Below are 15,457 nucleotides of genomic sequence, written 5' to 3'. Positions count from 1 at the left end.
AACAAAGATCAAAGAAAGTTATGGTAAAAGTGTTATTCTCCAGGGAACCTTCTTTGAAAAGTATTAGTTGAGGGTGGACAGTAGTAAATTCTAATCTACACATGAAATAAGTATTAATTAAGTAGCATCTGAAAGAGGTGATGTCATAAGAAGTGGGGGAATTCAGCCCCACTCAGGAGCAGTACATACTAGCTTTGCAATGCTGCCAAAGGCTGGAAAGATGAAATGTTTTCCCTTAGCAATGATTAATGACTAGTATGGCCAACATCCTTCAGTCAAAGATCCCCAGAAGCACAATGACGGTTGGACAAGTTGGGTTTATTATGCTTTGCAGCAATAGAGAATGTGTACCATGGAACTCTGGGGTGAAGAGGTTAAGAGCGTGTTGGAGAGAATCTACTACAGGATTTGGGCTTTTGTTGGGTCATTTTGGGGACCGTCTAATGAAATAGGGGATCATCCAAGACTGGGTGCTATCAGAACATGGGGCCATTCTGTGGTTGGCTATCTCAGTAAATCTTAGCTATAGGGAAAGAAGATTAGCAGGAGGATAAAGCTGTAATTGGTAAAGAAAGTAGCAGTCACCATTTTAGCCTTGAGAGGGGCTGTTTGGTATTTTGTGGACTGTACATTCATCTTGTGTTTGTCACACTGCATCACAGTCTCAGGGGGACCTTCTCTGAGGCTGGCATTCTATGATCTGTTTATGTCCCAGAGGAGAACAACATGGCCTAGCTTTCAGCATCAGATCAGATGTCAGGGGCTGCCTTTTTCATTTCTCTCCATGGCCAAGATACTCACTTATTTCTCTGCCCTGCCATCTCAGCCAGTCCATGGCTCCAGAAGGTTGATGTAACTGTAGAATCGGTGGTTGGCAAAGGTTTCTGATCAATTTTCAGGGTTGTGATATGGCTGTGGGAAGTGCAGGAAGGGAAGGTTACACCACATATCCTTCTGTGTTTTACAAAAACTATCCCAGCAAGAACATGTGTTTTTATAAAATCATCTGTTGACAGACCAAGATTCATTTACAGAGAGACTGCATGAAAGTAGTGTACTGATCTACTGGCCAAGAAGGAGGAGAAAGGAAAGGGGTAGGTAGGAGGAAGAAACAGGGGCCAAATATTGCTACAGCTGATACTGTTCATTTCAATGAAAAACGAAGCACAACAGATTTCAAAGTTTTAGCCAACTGTCTACTTAAATATTCTGATACAACAAAGTCTTGGTGCAATGAATGAGCCTGCATCATTTCTTCGATGACGTAATATAATGTAATTGGTGTCACCTAAGATGTCTATGTGAAAATATTCAGTGTGTGGGTGTGGCTGAGCAGTAGCCATGACACTGAGTTCTGATATAAATGGGCTGTCTACTGGATACACTATCCATCCATAACTGAATTAAGAGACTGAGGGGCTTTATGGCCTAATTCATTCTATTCCTTTAATTAATCAAGATCTCTACAGAGCTTTAGGAGATCCACACATGGCTGGTAGAACTAAGAGGCACGTGGATTCAACTTCAAAATTTTTCCTACCTAAATGTGTCCAGCGTCTTGTGTTCCAGAACCAGATTTGTATTTCCGGTCAGGTCAAGGTCTTGTAAAGTAGCAGGCAGAGCCTCCGGAATCAAGATCTCTGTCAAGTCATTGCAACTTAGGTCTACAAACTGAGAGGAAAATGGAGAAATCAAAAGAAAATACATCACAGAGACTGAATTCTTAACTCCCTAACTCTCAGCCCCCTAGTGTATCCCCAAAGGAAATTTCATTTCTTCCCAGGAATCAATAAAATCTATTGTGATCCCAAACTGCCGCTTGCTTCCCCTTTATGAGAAGAGAACACCCTGCCATTTCTCCAGCAGGACACCATTCCATCACATAAAAGTACCTGGATCTGAGGCAACTGCAGAATTTCTGGGAAAATGCTGATGTTGTTAGAGTGTGCGACAAGGGTGTGAAGCCTTCTGCAGTTGGCTATGGTCGTGGGAATGGTTTTAAGCTTGTTGCCACTTAGGTTCAGTTCTTCCAACTGCTCCAATTTATTCAGTTTGCTGAAAAACAAATAGCAACATAGCACAATGCACTCAAAATGAGAAGATGCCAAGCCAGTTTTATAGCAGCCACACACAGAGTACAGCGGCGACCTGGTCTGCTGCCAGAGGACTGGTCAGAGTGAAACAGCCAGACACCAACAAAGGGAACGGCTCCTCAAGGTGACTGTTCCTGCTGAATCTCAGCCTCATCTGCTTCTCACTGTGTTTCAAGGACTGAAGCTTCCCTTGATTCTCTTATAGCTGCTAGATCTTGTGGGTATGAACATTATCTGACTTATGGGAAGTGGCTGAATCAGCACTAGCCCACTGTTGGAAGATTATTATGGTACTTGCTTGGCCACTGACTAGTTGCAAAATACTGTGATATTTAATGTCAGTGGATATCAATATCCTCAGCTATAAAGTACTAAATCATGACTAAGATTCCATTCAGTGTTAAATTTCTACAGTTACCTATTAATAACATAATCCATCTTCAGTAGACATTTAAGGAGTGCTTACTATATGTATAGCCATGTGCCACAAACTGTGATATAAGCAAATCACATTGTTCTACAGGACTAAGCAAAGCTTTCTACACAACAAGCAAAATGTCTTCAGACAGCCTAACATCTTTATCTAGATTATTACAAACTGCTCTGATTTATTTATAATTTATTGATTTAAAAATTATAAAAATAATAAACTGCCATAATGTGGAGAAAGTTTGGAAAATAAATCAACAATACCACCAATCTGAAATTACTTTTCTCATTTTGCTAAATGAGATTCATATTTAGAATTTTCATATGCATGTGTTTTACATAAAATTTATGTCCTACCAAAATTTTTGTATGTGTATTTATTTTACATAAAATTTATATCCTTCCCTTTCTACATATCATAAACAATTTCTTTTTTTAAAGTTTATTTATTTTGAGAGACAGAGAGAGAGAGAGAGAGAGAGAGCGAGCAAGCGAGCGTATGAGCAGGAGAGGGGAAGAGAGAGAAAGGGAAAGAGAATCTCAAGCAGGTTCCACACAGTCAGCGCAGAGCCTGATGCGGGGCTTGAGCTCATGAACTGTGAGATCATGACCTGAACTGAAATCAAGAGCTGGAGGCTTAACCAACTGAGCCACCCAGGAGCCCCTCCATATATCATAAATAATGTCTATTGATAGAAAATTCAAAAATACTTTTTAGTAACCAAACTCAGTAAACTAAAATTGTTTCCTTTCTGATTACAAAAGTAATGTATACTCATTGAAAAAAAAAAAAAACCTGAAAAATAAAGATGAACAGAAAAAAATTCTTTTAATCCTACTACCAGAGATAATCTCTTATAATAGTTTGGTGGAACGTGTTCTTGTCCTTTTTAATGCAATAAACTACATTTTTCAAATTAAAAAATGATGTTATATATATTAATAACCCCACTCTTTTTAAATTTTCTTTTTAAATTTTACTTAACAATACATTTTTAAAGTGTTCTCCTGTCCAAATCTCCTGTGTTTTCTCTTATACTACTCCCTGCTTGGATCTAACTTGTGAGAAGAAATGCAGGATCCCTATCTCAGCCAGTTTCTTACTGAGCACCCAGAACTACTCTAGATTCTCAAAGTAGTCCAAAATAAACAAGATTCTGGGGCACCTGGGTGGCTCAGTGGGTTAAGCGTCCAATTCTTGATTCAGGCTCAGGTCAGGATCTCACACTTGGTGAGATCAAGTTCTGAGTGGGGCTATGCTCTCTCTCTCTCTCTGCTCCTACCCCCCTCACACGCACATGCTCTCTCTCAAAATAAAATTAAAGAAAAAAAAACAAGAAACAGAAGATTTGGACTATGCCTGTATAATTAAACACTGTTCAGGAGATGATTTGACAGTGGACTTATTATTCAGTATAGAACATACATTTTAATATACCGCTCCTAAATTCCATTTAGTTTTATTATCTGTAGAGTACTTTAATTTTGTGTGATCTCTTCTTAATTCTTATCTTTACTTCTAACCTATTTTCATAATCTTTAATGAGTTTTAAGTTTTGTATCAGCCTGCTTTTGACTTCCAACAATAAGAATGTCATCAGATTAGGAGGAATTCATTAGCTTCAGAGTATCATATCTGGTATCTCCCAATAGCTTCATAAGCCAATATGACTTGTCAATGGTCTGTTTTCACTTTACAGGAACATATCTGAGGCCAACGGAATTAATCTGACAGGATTAAGATTCTGCATTCACTTTAAAAGCCATTGTTCAAATTCTTTGAAGGAAGTAATCTTGTCCTTGCTTGTCTTCTATAAGCTCCAAATACCTCATTTCATAAACATTCACAAAAATTATAATCTCTAAGGGTGCCTGGATGGCTCAGATACAGTGTAGTACTCTTGATTTCATCTCAGGTCATGACCTTATGGTCATGAGATAGAGCCCTGGGGCAGGTTCCTTGCTGGGTATGGGACCTACTTGAGACTCGAGACTCTCTCTCTGCTTCTCCCCTGCTCATGCTCTCCTTGCTCTCTCAAAAAAAAAAAAAAAAAAAAAAAAAAATTATAATATCTCCATGAATTTTTCTAAGTTTATCACATTTTTAAGAAAATGTGTAAAATATCATCAGAATCAAAACAGCTTTGTTTTCCAATTATATCAAACATATAATTTCAAATTATAGTACAAATGATATAATTTTATATGATATATATAATTTCATTCAAATTATATCAAATGTCATTTTCATATAGTCTTCATTTTTGAAAACATGATTTTTAATGAGTACTTTCATGGTATAGATGGATTTTTCTGGCATCAAATCTTCCCCAATTTTTTTTTTATCAAATGTATTTTGGAAGATATTTATTTCTCCACGAACACTGTTTAAAACTTTGACAGCATTAAACATCTCGCTTATATTTTCTTATAGGTATAGCCTGGCTATATCACCTCTTCCTCCAGGAAGGCCAACCCCACCCCCAGGTACTGTGTGGTGCAGTTAGCTACCTATGCATATTTTTAACATCATTCATTCATTCATTCATTCACTCACTCATTCAGATTTTATTTAAAAAATTTTTTTTAATGTTTATTTATTTTTGAGAGAGAGACAGAGGCAGAGTGTGAGTGGGGAAGGGGCAGAGAGAGGAAGAGACACAGAATCCAAAGCAAGCTCCAGGCTCTGAGCTGTCAGTAGAGCCCAAGGCGGGATGGAAGAAACAAACCATGAGATCATAACATGAGCTGAAGTCGGATTCAACTGACTGAGCCACCCAGGCGCCCCCAGATTTTATTTTTAAGTAATCACTACACCCTTATGTGGGGCTTGAAGCCACAACCCTAAGATCAAGAGTAACATGCTCTACTGACTAAGCCAGCCAGGCACCCCCAAATCCTGCATTTATTAAACTGCGTTGCAATTACCTATTGTCTATTTCCCTAATTTGACTGTAAGTTACTTGAAGACAGAGACTGTAACCTAATCACCACTGTTTCCCCAGTACTTATGCTGTACTTGAGATACAGAAGGCATTCAAGATATATATAAAACAAATAAATTATGGACTCAACAGTATATTATAAAACAGTTTCGACAAAAAAAGAAAAACCTTGTTTTCAGAATGTATTTCATAAGCTTGTACTTGTCTAGGCTGAAAATTCTCAGACTATTATTAAGTAATTACAACAAAAAATTAAATGGATTTCAGCCACGACTTCTGGTTACGGATACTTAACAAGTGGGTACAGATTTTTCCATTCAACTAGTAGAATCATAGCACTAGTAAGTTGCGCAACATAAAGCACGAGTACCCAGTAAGATAGCTGTAACGTAGACTGGCAAATGCAGATTTCACGCTATGTGTCTGAAATGACTGAAGTCTGCATCTGCTTACCTTGCAGGAAAGGTCTGTAGCTGGTTGTTTGCAAGATGCAAGATTCGCAGGTGTGGATGCCCCACCAGAACGGGCACACACTGGTCTGTCAGGAGGTTGTTCGTCAGATAAAGCAGCTGCAGAGCACTCAGACTCTCCTCTCCAGTGCCAGCGGATGGCAAAGATTCCAAACTGTTTGCAGATGCATTCAAGTATCTGAGACTGATGGAACACACACAAATCATCGTTTACTTTATGGTTATTTGTTACCGTCACACCATCTCGGTATGGGATGCTGTCGTTTCATGCTCCCCAACCTGTAACACAAGTAATTTTCTCCAGGGTTTTCTCTAATTGATTTTACCCACCCAGCCAAAGTTCCTTTTATTCAACTCCTGCAAGCCAAGCAGAGAGAAAAGAATTCAGGCTTGGTTGTGCTTCCTGGGCTTCTGGGTGGCCTGATTCTAACCTAGCTTCATCTTTTACTGTCTGTTGTTATGAAAAAGGTGTTGTTGAATGTCATGTTCATGAATATCTCAACTATGAAGACATCCTTCAGAAAAGTTTTTGATTTTAATAGGTCATATTTATTTAGCCAATCCCCTTTTTAGTCCCCTGTAATGGGCATGTAGGCTGTTCATAACTGTTTGCTATTACAGACATCATAATGAGCAACTCTGTGTCCTTTTCTAATTGTTTCTTTAGACTATATTATCAGAAGCAGAATTTGTACGGTGAAAAGATACATGTATCTTTAAGATTTGTATACACATACTGTCAAACTGAACCACAGAAAGGCTATACCAAATTATACCTCCCACAAGAAGGATTTAAGAATGTCTGTTTGCTCAATCCTTTGTTAACACTGAGTATAATTCACTTTAATCTCTGCCAATCTCATAGGTAAAACAAGGTATGATGTTTAAAATTTGCCTAGCATGGCGTTTCATATTTATAGAACATGCTCAAATAAAAGGTAGCTAATATTATTAACCTTGTTGTGTGTTCTTAAGTCTTCTTCATATTATGTGATCCATATCCCTAACTAGCTCTTTAGGTGTTGAGGGTACTGTTTGTATGTGTGTCTTTGTAGGTCCCAAAAGTGCTCTGTGCAGTCAGTATTAAATAAATGTCATCAAAGGTTTGCTACAGCTACTCAGTAACTTCCTTACTACAAATCCTAAGGTTGTAAACTAATTTTATTCAAACTGTCATTAGAACTAAATGCAGTGGAGGGGTACCTGAGTCAGTTGAGCGCCCGACTTCACCTCAGGTCATGAACTTGTGGTTTGTGGGTTCAAGCCCCACATTAGGCTCGCTGCTGTGAGTGTGGCAGCATGGAGCCTGCTTCAGATCCTCGGTCTCCCTCCCTCTGCCTCTCCCTCAAACTCTCCCCCCAAAAAATAAATATTAAAAAAAAAAAAGACTAAATGCAATGTTATGCATTACTAACAAATACCTGTTAATTAACAAGTTAAATTTTACTGCATTAAGGTCCCATATAAACATTCCATAAAGAAAACTGCACTCAAATATTTTCTAGAATTTCCAAAGATTTTACTTTTAGGAAAATCCAACCAAGTATATTATACATTAAGAGATGTATAAGATATAAATCCAAACTACATTGAGATACTACCTCACACTGGTCAGAATGGCTAAAATTAACAACTGAAGCAACAATAGATGTTGGCAAGGATGCAGAGAAAGAGGAACCCCCTTGCACTGTTGGTGGGAATGCAAACTGGTGCAGCCACTTTGTAAAACAGTGTGGATGTTCCTCAAAAAATTAAAAATAGATCTACCCTATGACCCAGTAATAGCACTGCTAAGAATTTTTCCAAAGGATACAGGAGTGCTGATTCATTGGGGCACATGTGCCCCAATGTTTATAGCAGTGCTATCAACAATAGCCAAATTATGTAAAGAGACCAAATGTCCATGAACTGATGAATGGATAAAGAAGATGTGGTATATATGTACAATGGAATACTATTCGGCAATGAAAAGGAATGATATCTTGTCATTTGCAACAACGGGGATGGAACTGGAGAGTATTATGCTAAGTGAAGTAAGTCAGTCAGAGAAAGACAGTTACCATATGATTTCACTCATATGTGAAACTCAAGAAACTTAATAGAAGACGGACCATAGGGGAAGGGAAAGAAAAATAAGTTACAGAGAGGGAGACTCTTAAATACAGAGAATAAACTGAGGGTTGATGCGGACAGGGGGCTGGGGAAAATGGGTGATGGGCAGTGAGGATGGGACTTGTTGGGATGAGTACTGGGTGTTGTATGTAAGTGATATATCATGGGAACCTACTCCTGAAGCCAAGACTACACTGTATGTTAGCTAACTTGACGATAAATTAAAAATAAATAAATAATAAACCTTTAAAAAATGAAAAAAAAAAAAAAGAGAGATGTATAATCTGCCAAAGAACAAGCCAGACACCTGTGAGCTAAATGCTTTTTGTATATACCCTGTAGCCTTAAAGCACTACTGCTCATCTCCATTTTCTCCACTTCCAAACTGAAGACAATATTGCTTTCTCCCTACTGCAGAAGACTATAATTAAAACTAGCTTTCCCTTAATGGTGACATATGTATTAGACAGATAAACCTGATTACAGGAAGTAATTGGAAGACATACTATCTGTTAACTTATAATGAGAAAGCAAATAATACCTTTTGGAACAATTTTACCTTTAAATGCACAATTTTCAAAGTAGGCAGTAAAAAAGCAGTGCACATAAAGAATGTAACTTGAGGATCGATAAAGCAAGAAGCAAAACCTAAATTAATTTCAGTGATATGTCCTTTTATCCCAATGCAAAAGCTGAACACTTCCCAAGAAAGCTCTATCAGAGTACTGTGATTTTTCTTTAAGAGGTCATAAATGTATTCATTTTCTGAAATGAAAATCTGTTTGAAATTTCCCAACCCGCTTGAAATTGTTTTCAACACTAAAACTTAAGTATTTGATGGTTATTTCAACCTTTGAGTTGAAGATTACTACGTCATACAACAGTGTCATATTTTATTTCTTATAAATTACAAATAAATAAATCTCTACCTACAGTTAGACCGTGAGATAAACACTGTAAATATAGTTCCAAAGGTCACTCCAATGACAAGTCAATGCAGTTTGTTGAGCCAATGATTCTGCTCTTCTAAATACACCTTATAGTACTTACTTTAAGGCCTTGGAGAAGAGAGTATCTGGCAGCCTGGTGAGTAAGTTATGCTGAATATCCAGCACCTCAAGAGGGATGTGGTCCACCAGGGCTGGCAGGCTCTGTACCTGGTTGTGCCCCAGCATCAGTTTTCTAAGACTCAAGCTACTAAGAATTCTAAGGGGAACAGTACAAAGAAACAAATAAAAAACTTACTTAAATCATTTTTTCTGAGTCTGCCCTTGGCTATTTCACTGAAATCAGTAAACTAATAGAAACATATTTTTCTAGACAGTCTAATCACCGGTAGGCACTTGAGCCAACAAAGCGGCCATGACCATATGCTTACCCACCTCCCACCAGGAAGTCATTAAGGCCATTCTGGGAAAAGGTGACTTAATGAAAGCAAACAGCACAGAATAGACCTAAACAAAAAAAGCAATCTCTAGAATAAATTGACTTACATTTTAAGTTTAGACAGCACCAAAAATTCAGTTTATTAATACACAGTTTATCCTTGAACAAAATGGATATGAACTGCATGGGTCTATTTACATGCAGGTTTTATATACACACACACACACACACACACACACACACACACACACACACACACACACACGCGTGTGTGTGTGTGTGTGTGTGTGTGTGTGTATGCAGAACAGTATACCTGCTGTTCCTTAGGATTTTCTTTTCTTTTTTTCAATGTTTACTTTTGAAGGGGAGAGAGAGACACCGCACGAGCGGGGGAGGGGCAGAAGAGAGGGAGACACAGAATCCAAAGCAGGCTCCAGGCTCTGAGGTGTCAGCATAGAGCCCAATGCGGGACTCCAACTCACAAGACGTGAGATCATGACCTGAGCCAAAGTCAGACGCACAACTGACTGAACCACCCAGGTGTTTAGAGTCCTTAGGATTTTCTTAATGAGATTTTTCTTTTCTCATTTTAAGAATATAGTATCTAATACATACAACACACAAAATATGATGTTATGTTATCAGTAAAGTTTCCAGTATACAGTAGGCTCTTAGTAGTTAAGTTCTGGGAGAAGTCAAAATTTACACATGGATTTTCAACTGTGCAGGGGTCAGGACACCCCATTGTTCAAGGATCAACTGTAACTGATTATAATCAACAAAATTTATTATAACAAAAACTACTACTATCACTTAAAACGTGCTAGGCCACTTCAACTATTAATTCATGGATATGAACTGCATGGGTCCATTTACATGAACATCAGGACTTAAATGAAGGTCTGATTCCAAAGGCTGCATTCACACCTACCATGCTGTAAGCCTCCAGTTTACTTTAAAGACTCCACTAGGTGATAAGCACACATTTTACATCTCAGTGCTATTGAATATATCATCCCCTCAGCCCCAGCGTTTCCCTCTCTCCCCCTCCACATACAGAAATCTCACCATCTTGTAAAGGTCAACTCAAATATGCAATTCTCTCAAGAAGCATTCTCTAACTGTTCAAAGTTGTTAATTTCTAAAGCATTTTATTTTATTTATTTTTTTAAATATGAAATTTATTGTCCAATTGGTTTCCATACAACACCCAGTGCTCATCCCAAAAGGTGCCCTCCTCAATGCATTTTATTTATACAGTGTAATGACGAAGAGTGAAGACTTTGGAATAATAACGGCTACATTGAAATGTCGGCTCCCATCATTTCCTAGTTAAGTGTTGCCTTGGACAAGTTACCTAACCACAAAAAGCCTTCGTTTTCTCATTTGTAAGATGAGAATAACGGCGTCTATCTAATAAGGTGGTTAAAGGACTAAATAATAAATGTGAAGTTCTTAGAACATTACTCAGTTCATAAAACTTATCCAATACAAATGATCTATTAGCACAATCAGATCGCTGATCTATGCCAGTGACCCTTGTTACATTTTATCACAGTTATCTGCGCACAAGTTTACCCCAACTATCCACTTACCAAGTTCCGTGCAGGCCAAGACTGTGCATTAGCCATTACTATTATCTAAGTAATATGTAAGGCTAATATGTATTAGCCCTGCACTAGACAGGTACTCAATACCTACCGAACAAACAGATGAAAGTACCTTTGAAAGGCAACACAAATCTAGGAAAATAATTATACATACATACGGACATATATATATTAATGCATACATATGTTAACACACACATACCTCATGGGAACCTCCGTCAGAAGATTACAGCTCACATCTAGTATCTCCATCTTCTTTGCTTCACAGGCCCAATCAGGGACACACTCCAGCAGGTTTCTACAGAAAATAATTAAAGGCATTGCTGCTGATGATGTGTGGAACTCTTTTCACTAGTCTGTAATGTATCTGTTAACCAGCCCTTGAGCTCCTTGCAGGCAGGAGCACGGGCCCCAAGGCATTCCTAGTGCATTACCTGGAATATAATACTAAGTGCTCAATGAATGCTGCTGACAGAAAGACAGACAGACAAAGACAGAAACATGCATTATATTAGATCAATTATTTTACCTCCTCAAAGAAGACACAAAGCCTATGAGCAGTAGGAAAGCACACAAGTAGTGAGATGAAAGAGAGATGAGGAAAGACAATGAAAGGAGTGGCATTTTATTTTTTTCAACTTTTTTTTTTTTTTTTTTTTTTTGGGGACAGAGAGAGACAGAGCATGAACGGGGGAGGGGCAGAGAGAGAGGGAGACACAGAATCGGAAACAGGCTCCAGGCTCTGAGCCATCAGCCCAGAGCCCGATGCGGGGCTCGAACTCCCGGACCGGGAGATCGTGACCTGGCTGAAGTCGGACGCTTAACCGACTGCGCCACCCAGGCGCCCCGAAAGGAGTGGCATTTTAAACAAACTTTCAAGATGAGAAGGATTTCCACAGGTAATGAATGAATGAAGGAGAAGAGAAGGAAATTCTGGAGAAAATGAACCAAATGAATAGAAGTAAGGAAGTAGTGACAAAAGACAAGTGGTGGGGGAAGGCTGCAAATCATTTAGAATTTGAACTCAAGCATTTAGTAAAACACCGGGCAGATACTCAGTAAAAGGAATTCCATTTTCAGATGCTACTTAGCTTCGCTAAGGCTCAAAGTACCTACTGATTGATAGATCAACTTAAGGCAGAAAGAAGTTGGCACTGTAGGAGAAACTCAGATACTGTTACGACGGCTAAGTGAAGGGAGCACTTTGCTTGACATGGATCAGGGCAAACTCCCCAAGAAATATGACATCTGGGTTGGAATTTGAAGAATGTTGTACAATGACCCGAGATGAGGAGGACAAACCAAGCAAGAGGTGACAACATGAACTAGAGCAGAAACAAGAAAGGAAATGGCATGACATATGTGGGGAATAATAAGCAGTCTGGTGATCCCAGAGCAGCAAATACAGAGCCAAATGGTAACAAACAAAGCCGGAAAGACCTAAATCATATCTAGAAGTTTGTGACTTTATCCTGCAGGTACAGGGGAATCACTGAAGGGTTTGTAAGCAGTGGGGAACACAGTCTTGTACTTTATTTATTTATTTTGAGAGACAGAGAGAGAGAGAGAGAGAGAGAGAGAGCAAGCATGTACACATGAGTGGGGAAGGGGAGAGAGAAAGGGGGAGAGAGAGGATCCCAAGCAGGCCCCATGCTGTCAGCGCAGAGCCCAACACGGGGCTCAAACCCACGAACTGTGAGATCATGACCTGAGACAAAATCAAGAGTCAGAAACTTAACTGACTGAGCCACCCAGGCACCCCAGTGCTGTACTTTAAATAGTTTACTCTGTGTACACACAGAGGTCTGACTGAGGTGCTCATATCAGTAAAAGGAAGAACAATCAGGAAGCCGTTACAGAATTCCAGACAAGAAATGACATGGGCCTAACTGGGTGGTGATACATACAGAAGGGAGGGGAGGGATTCCAAAAATACTTAGGAGGCAAAAATCAAAACAACTTGGAGATGAATTAGACATGGGAGTAGAGCAGAGGGAAGAATAAAAAATGACTTTCAGGCTTCTCATCTAGACTGCCAGGGAGAAAATCATATCCAGAGAAAGGAGTGGGAGGCTCCAAATGAGGCTGGATATGTGAGTCTCGAGTGGTGTCCATCTGAAATGACTATCTTACAATAATGCCAAAAGCTGAAACAGACACAAGACAACAAGCTAAGGCAGGGCTGGAGGAGTGGATACAGAGTTTCATTTTGCACATATTTGAGGTAGTTGGAGACAGGTAGGTCAAAAATGTCTAATGTAAAACTGGATACATGGGTCTGAGGCTGGAAGAAGAGGTGTGGGCTGGCAATCCAGGTGACGCTGATACCGAAGTGTAGCCGAAATCACTGGAATAGATGAGACCGTCAAATAAGAAAGCAGGAAGCGAGGACAGACCTGGAATAAGTGACCTGTAAAAGGCTAGCTGAGGAAGAAAAGTACGCAGGGGACAAGAGTGGTCGAAGTGGCATGAAAAAAATGAGATCATGTGAGCCAACTGAGGAAGGATGTTTGAAGAAAGGAGCAAGATTAACAGTGTCAATATAGGAAAGTTCCACAGGAGAAGGTCCAAAGCAAGCTGTGGTGGGATAAACAAATGAGAACCAAGGAAACCCAGCCAACAAATGAAAATACTTACTGAGAAATTTGGACAAAAAGGAGATGAGAAGAAATAGATAGCATCTAGAAGGGCTGCAAGATAGAGCAGACTCTGTTAAGACAGAGGAGACTGAGTATGTGTACAGACTGAGAAAAAAAAAGACAGTGAACACACACAAGAGGTGAGGAAGTGGTGACTACAGAGCAAGGTCCAGAGCAGCAGAGTGGACGCCATCCCAGGCCCAGAGGATGGACTGGCCTTGAATAGAGAAAGAAACTGAGAATGGATATGAATTACATGAATTTAAGAAAGGTGATAGGACACTCAGGGAGATCACCCAAGACGGTCTACTTTCTCAATCAAGAGGGAAGCTAAGCTCTAGAGTGAAGGAGTTGGGGCTAGTGCAGGTGAGGGTAAGGGAAGTTGGACAATGTGGAGCCAATGCCCAGGGCACTGATGAGGTTGGAAACTGTGAATTTACAGTGGTGGCCATATGATTTTCTTTGGTAATGATGAAACTCAGAGGAGAAGGTAAATCTTAGTGTTGATCCATGCTGGGGTTTTGCTGTAAAGGTATGAAAGAAAGAAATGGATGGGAGGGAATCTAAAACAACAGCTTAATAATAATGATAATAAAAAAAAAAACAACAAAAAGAAACCTAGTTATATAGCAGCTAATATTCCCCCGAAAGACTATTTTATGCCAGGCACCATGGTAATATTTTGCATTTATTACCTCATTTAATCTTTACAACAATCCTGGCCATATGTATAGGACCCCGTCTACTGCCCCTTCTACCTGCTCTGTCATCTATAATCACACACTTAGATGCTGCCCTGTCACTGCTGGCTTGACTGTCACACTCTCCACTAGGCCCTAAAACTCAGCCACTGATTCCTGAATGAACAGTGTTAAAAATGAAGGAAAGAAAGCAAAACCTCAGTTATATCTGTTCTTGTCCACAAATGGAAGTAATAAGATCCTGAATATAATTAATATCTCTCTGAACATAAGACCAACATGGGTCATAAGAATATCAAAAAAGAAAATAAAATTGTAAACATAAAACCAAGACGAGTTCTCTGATTCCAGACAGCAAAAAGGAAATCACTGCCATGAAGGGGATAAAAGGTTTCCTTTGTTTGCATCTCATTCTAAATCTGCAGACTTTTTAAGAATATTTCACAGGCATCTTTCTGTTTCAAGAGGACTTTCCCTTTAAATAGATGGTACAGCCATTAAAAGTATTTCTCCACTCATTCTTTCTCCCTTCTCCAGGCTATCCAAATATTTTCATGTATTTAGATGTCTTACACCTCGAAACCACCAAAGTATCCACATCCATCTCTTAAATATTAAGAATCAAACAAGCACCACTCTCATGAGACACACTCACCGGGAAAGTTCTAGAGAAGTGAGTTGACTGGGTACTGGATAGACATTCACTGCTGTCAGCCCTAATCAAAAAACAAACAGGTGTTAGTGATACTCTCCAAAGAAGAAAGTAACTGAGAGAGTAAACAACAGCAAAGTGGTTTAGTGAAATCACCAGAGAAAAAACTGATGTCATCTCCTGAGATGAACTAAAGACAAAAAGCTGGGTAACTGACACTGACTAACTTTACCTGATTTGAAACCCAAATGAAACAACTGATTAAAGGATCTTGTGTACTGGTCTGGACTCACACAGCACAGGAAGTTGCTAAATGTTACCTGTGACTACTTAGCTTTCTAACTTAAAAAAAATTTTTTAATAATTGGATTTTTACGGGCAGTATCTTTTAATTAAAGTAAAAAACATACATACAGAAAA

At 39.1% G+C, this 15,457-nt stretch overlaps 1 protein-coding gene across 3 annotated transcripts in view; it reads right to left on the bottom strand.

Annotated features, from left to right (window-relative positions):
- The window catches only part of PHLPP2 (PH domain and leucine rich repeat protein phosphatase 2), an 81,074-nt gene that overhangs the window by 11,175 nt on the left and 54,442 nt on the right, over positions 1 to 15,457 (bottom strand). For all 3 annotated transcript variants that reach the window (XM_023246184.2, XM_023246186.2, XM_019819993.3), the window contains 7 exons: positions 15,041 to 15,101; positions 11,248 to 11,343; positions 9,100 to 9,255; positions 5,921 to 6,121; positions 1,893 to 2,055; positions 1,541 to 1,671; positions 802 to 912 (listed from right to left, as the gene is read on the bottom strand). In XM_023246184.2, the coding sequence (XP_023101952.1) occupies positions 802 to 912; positions 1,541 to 1,671; positions 1,893 to 2,055; positions 5,921 to 6,121; positions 9,100 to 9,255; positions 11,248 to 11,343; positions 15,041 to 15,101 (919 nt within the window). The remainder of the gene's footprint in view (positions 1 to 801; positions 913 to 1,540; positions 1,672 to 1,892; positions 2,056 to 5,920; positions 6,122 to 9,099; positions 9,256 to 11,247; positions 11,344 to 15,040; positions 15,102 to 15,457) is intronic.

The sequence above is a fragment of the Felis catus genome, chromosome E2, assembly GCF_018350175.1.
Source record: "Felis catus isolate Fca126 chromosome E2, F.catus_Fca126_mat1.0, whole genome shotgun sequence".
Lineage (NCBI taxonomy): Eukaryota > Metazoa > Chordata > Mammalia > Carnivora > Felidae > Felis > Felis catus.
This window is presented reverse-complemented; position numbering and strand designations above follow the sequence as displayed.